A 5,672-nucleotide genomic window follows, 5' to 3' on the forward strand; every position below is an offset into this window, starting at 1 on the left:
ATAGACATATTAATTGATCAAAATATCTATTAAAAAAAATTATTTTAATGGGTATTTTAGTCAAACTACTCTTGAATACAGGTCATGTGTTTTGCACATGTTAGTTTTTAACGGAACATTAACGGAAGTTAGTGATAGGTACCACTTGAAATGAAGTCGAAAAGTTCAGGTACTGGTTGTGATCAAAATTAAAGTTCATGTACCATTTGTGATAATAACCCTTATTAAATTGGAAAGTCTAGAGAAAATCAGTATAATATTTCTTTGGTATAACTATTGTCCTTAGGAGTCATTTTATAGATGTATATTGTGAATACATAACTAGTGTTATGTATGTCATTTATGAATACATAACTAGTGTTATGTATGTCATTTATGAATACATAACACTCTCAATTGAGTAGATTTAGAGATCCCAACTATGTTCAAATTATTTAATGTTAGTCTATAATTTGTTTTAATTTCTCACCTTTCATGTCCGATATATTGTAATATATCAGAACATGGAGAAGGAGGATTTAGCTATCGGAGGAACTAGGCCGGGTAACATCTTCCAGTGGAAACAAGCTTGGATTTCATTTAAAGTTTCAAAATTTCAACACAATACATGTTATAACGTTGATTCGACCGTGTTATCATTACAGCATTGCTATAAGTAATGAAAAAATTTAGGATTTATCCGTGGTACCTTGAGAAGTACATGTACATACGTTGTGAAATTTCTGAAAAATCCTCTGCTCGGTCCTGAGTCATTATGATTATAAATGTATGAATCTAGCTTCTCCGTAGGATTAGTTGCAAACTTTATATGGAAAGTTTTTCCTTTACTGAAATTGTGTAAGGTTTAGCTGGTTAGTTAAAAAGAACACAATTCATATGTTGTTCTACTCTCGGGAGTCAGTTGGTAATTAACTAATTAACTTGGTTTCAATGTCACGGAAAAATGATGGATGTGACACCAGTGCCGACACTACTGACAACAATCTGATGCATGTGCCCATGGTGGAGTTATTAACTAGCTAATAGGAAGTACAATTAGCGTGAACTAGTTGCATGTGGATTCAAGAGTGTTGGGTTAATATTCTTTACCATATGTTCCAATATGTAATGCATGCCTCATCTGCTTGAGACCTTCTAAGTTGACAAGAAAATACCCGCTCAAAATCAGCCATTTCCATAGAGAATGACTGGATAGCAGAATTCAATCTTCTCGTGCGTATTTGAACCTTTCAAACATACAAAAAGGATATTTTTTAACAATTTCTAAAATGTGGGGAAAAAAAATCAACTTGAATGGTCATTTATCCAAATTTGCTGTTACAAACAAGGTTGTTTGGACAGTCAGATTTAAAAACCAAATCCTCACAGATGAAGATTAAGTTAGAAGGAACAGACATACACTGCATTGATAAATGGTCTTACAAAAGGAAAAATTACAGGCCCAGTATCAGCCCACAAGAATTCATTTCCATTTCACAAGGAAACATGAGTAGGAACCTGTGATTCTCCTCTGCCGCACCACAAGACCTGCAAATGGATCAAAACAATGGCATATCAATGATACTGCCATAGTAAATCGTCACCTGAATTAGAACTTTTCAAAGCCATAGATTGAGTGCATAAACAAGCTTCTGTGAACCCTAGTTACTAGCACCTTGAATGCAGACTGCTCAAAATGTAAATCTAGCTTATTTACCTTGATTAAAATGGGGTGGGGCCATCGATCAAACTTCAACCCTAGTGAAACAACGTACAAACCAAATGCAACAAAAGCAATAAACCCAATGATCTTTCCATATTTCTTTCCAAACTCATAACAGACAGCGCAGTAGAGCTATAAGGCCAACCATGTCTGCTATTAACAAGTGTAATACTTGGTTTGATGTAGCACTCACTCTAACATTAATACTTAAGAGAGAGGAGGAATTACCAATGGTTGGAGTGAGTTAGAACACAAAGCTACCAATCAAGTCGACGGATCGGAGGCCGGCGGAATGGCATTTGTATTCAAAGGTGCGAGTGGCCAGGAGCTTTCCCCGTACATATCTTGATTTTGTCACTTCATATTCAATTACTAACACAAGAACACGCACCATCCGGAGAGAAGGTGTATCACCTCTTGCCATTGTACCCATGTTCCCGCACACAACAAAGCCAACTTTTTGATTTCCTAGATCGACAAAGCTGTATGACTTTGAATGTAAAGGACAAAGGTCACCAAAGAAGGTATAGAACCAGCTAAAAAACAACAGAGGAGAATCCTGAGAGTTGTATATACTACCATCATCATTCACAACTAATCGGGAGACATACATCTTGTGATATTCACGAACGGAAAACATGACCTTATCATGTGTACCATCGTTCAAGTCCAAGACCAAAGCCGCCCTGCTGATGAAGGGAAAGGGCTTACCATCGAACAAGGAAGTCATCTCTCTCCATTTCTTTTCCTTCTCATTCACATCAAAACACATAATGGGAAAGTTAGGGATTGATTCATTGTTGTGCCTGCTCGAGATCAAGATCTTGGTACCAACAATAGCATAAGACAATTCACTACCAGGCAAACGGCCGCTGTTGTTTTCGTTCTGATCTAGTTCCGGTAGGTAAAATGGAGGATCCGGCAAAGCCTCACATTCACCAGAACTGCTATAGTATACCTCGAAAGTGGGACGATCAAGAGAAAAACCTAGGGGCCTACCTGTGAGACAATAGAGATTTCCGTTCACCTCAAAAAGCAAGGGGTCTGGTTTCCCCTTCAGGAAACTCCAATCATGCTTTTTCCAAAACATAGACTTGGGTTCAAAACTATAGACATCTCCACTTGGCAGAAATAGTCTTTTCATAAATCGTCTTTCCCGAAGTGGTAGTGGAGCTATGCCACCAGAGAAGAAGATTTGGGAGCCGGAGGCACAGCAACCCATACGCGCAGGAATTATCACCTCCACCCTACCGCAGCTGAAAGGATTTTCCTCGCTGGCGAAGAGCCAAGCCCGCTGGCGCAACCGAGATTCCGGTTTGACTTTGGAGGTGCAATAGCTGCACTTGGTTATTTCTTCAGTATCGCTGCTAAACTCACAGGAGCATGCAAGTAACTCGGACAAATTTATGGTGCGGAGAACATAACAACAATTGATCAGGGAATTGTGCTCATCGAAACATAAATACAGCGTCTTCTCCTGTGGGTAGAGACCATGCTGCTGGTAATTTACATATCCCGCCTGCAGGTTAGGAACTTGGGTGAGCTGCCCAAGTGGACGCACATCACTGCCAACAGTCCACTGTGTCTGATGTTGCTGATAAGGCAGCTGATAAGCACAAGGCTGCGGGTATAGACCATGCTGATGTAAATTACCAGATCCAGCCTGTCCTCCATGATACAGGTTAAGGTCATGTGGACGCATCAAGTTGTTCTGCATAAACATAAAACCAGCACCATTACCACCATTCCATAGATCCACATCTGCACGCTTCAAACGCTTGTAACTATCCATAGAGCCAGCATTCTGTACTAGCTGGTTCTGTAGCAATCAAGACAATAAAAAGAAATGTTAACATGAATAATAGCAGGGTCAAAAAAGATAAGGCTGTCGTTAGAAGAAACAACCCACTTCTGTGTTATTTGGAATAGCCTCGCCTGAATCTCCAAGAGTATTTGGGTAGGCAGCTGCACATGACGAACACATAAGCACCGGTCTGTGCAGTTTTAAGATTTATGCACATATTCACAAACACACATGCACACACTAAAACTCTCCGCATAATTTAAAAAATAGGATCACTCTACATCATGGTTCTCAAACAATCGAATTGTCATATCAACACAAATCACCTACACTTTTGCATGCAACACTAAATGTGCGTGTGTGTGTGTATATATATATATATATATATATACCCCCAACCGAGTAGCTTTCTAAATGGCAAGCAAATAGTCATATCAACACATCTCTCCTAAATTTTTGCATGCAACACAATTAACTGCTATTTATGCATGTCTGACTGTCTGTGTGTGTGTAGACAACATGACACATACACACATATTCAAGGTTTCATATATGCTTTACTTATATTTCCCCTAATTGAGCAACTTTCATGTTGGCAACCAGAAAAGAAACACAGCTATGAAGGGGTCACTTTGCCATAGCTCTAGATTTTTCAACTGTACGTTGGAGAGGAACAATCCTAGAAAAGCATAGAATTGGAGCTTTCCAAGACTCCAACATTATATAGACAGCCAAACGCAGTAACAAGATTAACTTGGGCTAAACAGGCATCTTATAACCATTAAGCTGCGACATATGGCTTCCAAACCTAATCTGACCTTCACAACTTTTCTACTCCCATTCGAAAAAAGGAACTATAATTGAAAAAACATTGAGGGATTAATTCTATTTTTGGTCCAGGAATGTATGTCTGATACGTTAATAATTTGAAATCAAACATACAAGAAACATTAATAAAGTAGGTCAACATAATAGCATTAGAAAATCTACAGAAAAGAGAGGCCATAAAAAATGCACCTGTTTACGATAAAACAATTTCAAGTTAAATGCAGCAAATTAAATAATTACACAACATCCAATAGAAGTTGCGCAGAGTATTTTGAAAATATGTTACCAAGTTCAAAATTCCTGGCTACTTCATCGTAACGTAAACTATAGTGCAAAGGATGCAAAGGAAGGGGCATGATAGGGTACAACATAAATAATTTAAAAAAAATTAAGAAGGGAACTTGGTTCTCCAAGATTAATAAATTATCACATAGTATTGACTAGAATATATACCTTGAGATAAGTTGTATAGTTTAGGTGTTACTAAAGATGATTATGAAGTATTAACTAGAAGTTCAGAATAGATACCTTGCGAATATTGCTGAGCACTACCAGATGGCTTTTCAGTAACAACAGGTATGCAGTCCTTGTACAACTCGATCACTGTCTTGGCATCCAACATACCACCGTGCTCAGCATAACCAAAGAAAGACCATTGCTGGTAAACAGGATCCCAGCGCCACCTTGTACCGTAACCATCAGTGTCCCAGCTCAGGTAAAATCTCCGATTATTGTGGTTGGGCATGAGCTCACCATTGTAGGAGCTCAAGACAAACTCAGCCACACTGTGAGAAGCAAACTCGACAAAACCATGATTTTCCTGCCATCCGGTTTGCACTTTCCGCAAAACTGTTGCAGCCAAAACCTACCATCACCCGGAAAGAACAAGCATGAATACAACAGAATAATGGGAGACATATAAACAAACTTTGGCAACTCTTAACTCTTGAAGCAACTAAAATAACATCAACTCTTGTACCAAGCGAAGAAATTAATCTAACTTTCGGGTTATCAAAGAAAACAAAAAAGTAGTTGCAATAGTCAAATTATCCCTTTTAAATTCAAGTGCATAATAAACTCCAAGGATGAATTTCAGAAATTTTTGCCCGTATCCTAAACTGAAAAGCAAAATAGACGAATTCAATCCCTAAACGAACAGAGATACCTCTGCGCAGTCACTGAAGCAGTTGTAGAGATACATCTCACCCATCCTCGGAATCAAGCCGTCGACCCGTAAGGAGCGAATCTCATCCGCTGCCGGCGTCGACTCCTGAGGTTGCTGCATAGCTCAAGGCGATTGGAAGATCTCCGATTAGGGTTTTCCGTTTTTTTTTTTTT

The 5,672-nt window shown here is 38.7% G+C and overlaps 1 protein-coding gene across 2 annotated transcripts; it reads right to left on the reverse strand.

The window, feature by feature from the left end:
* Window positions 1-1,284: 1,284 nt before the first annotated feature.
* Window positions 1,285-5,672, reverse strand: LOC112190001. Of its 2 annotated transcripts, none has more exons than XM_024329413.2 (5): window positions 5,500-5,672; window positions 4,863-5,199; window positions 3,612-3,667; window positions 1,931-3,521; window positions 1,285-1,527 (listed from the first exon to the last, which is right to left on the reverse strand). In XM_024329413.2, exons 1-4 carry the CDS (start codon window positions 5,617-5,619, stop codon window positions 1,947-1,949), a joined length of 2,088 nt encoding a protein of 695 aa, XP_024185181.1. In that variant the 5' UTR covers window positions 5,620-5,672; the 3' UTR covers window positions 1,285-1,527; window positions 1,931-1,946. The 2 variants fall into 2 exon arrangements, with proteins under 2 accessions (XP_024185181.1, XP_040368884.1); XM_040512950.1 differs by lacking the exon at window positions 1,285-1,527 and adding an exon at window positions 1,715-1,737.

The sequence above is a fragment of the Rosa chinensis genome, chromosome 1 (genome assembly GCF_002994745.2).
Source record: "Rosa chinensis cultivar Old Blush chromosome 1, RchiOBHm-V2, whole genome shotgun sequence".
Lineage (NCBI taxonomy): Eukaryota > Viridiplantae > Streptophyta > Magnoliopsida > Rosales > Rosaceae > Rosa > Rosa chinensis.

Coding starts and splice junctions, on each gene's coding strand:
- LOC112190001 (XM_024329413.2), bottom strand. CDS start 5,619: ATGCAGCAACCTCAGGAGTCGACGCCGGCAGCGGATGAGATTCGCTCC. Junction 5,200..5,499: donor GCTTCAGTGACTGCGCAGAG/GTATCTCTGTTC, acceptor GGGTGATGGTAG/GTTTTGGCTGCAACAGTTTT. Junction 3,668..4,862: donor TGCTCAGCAATATTCGCAAG/GTATCTATTCTG, acceptor CGTCATGTGCAG/CTGCCTACCCAAATACTCTT.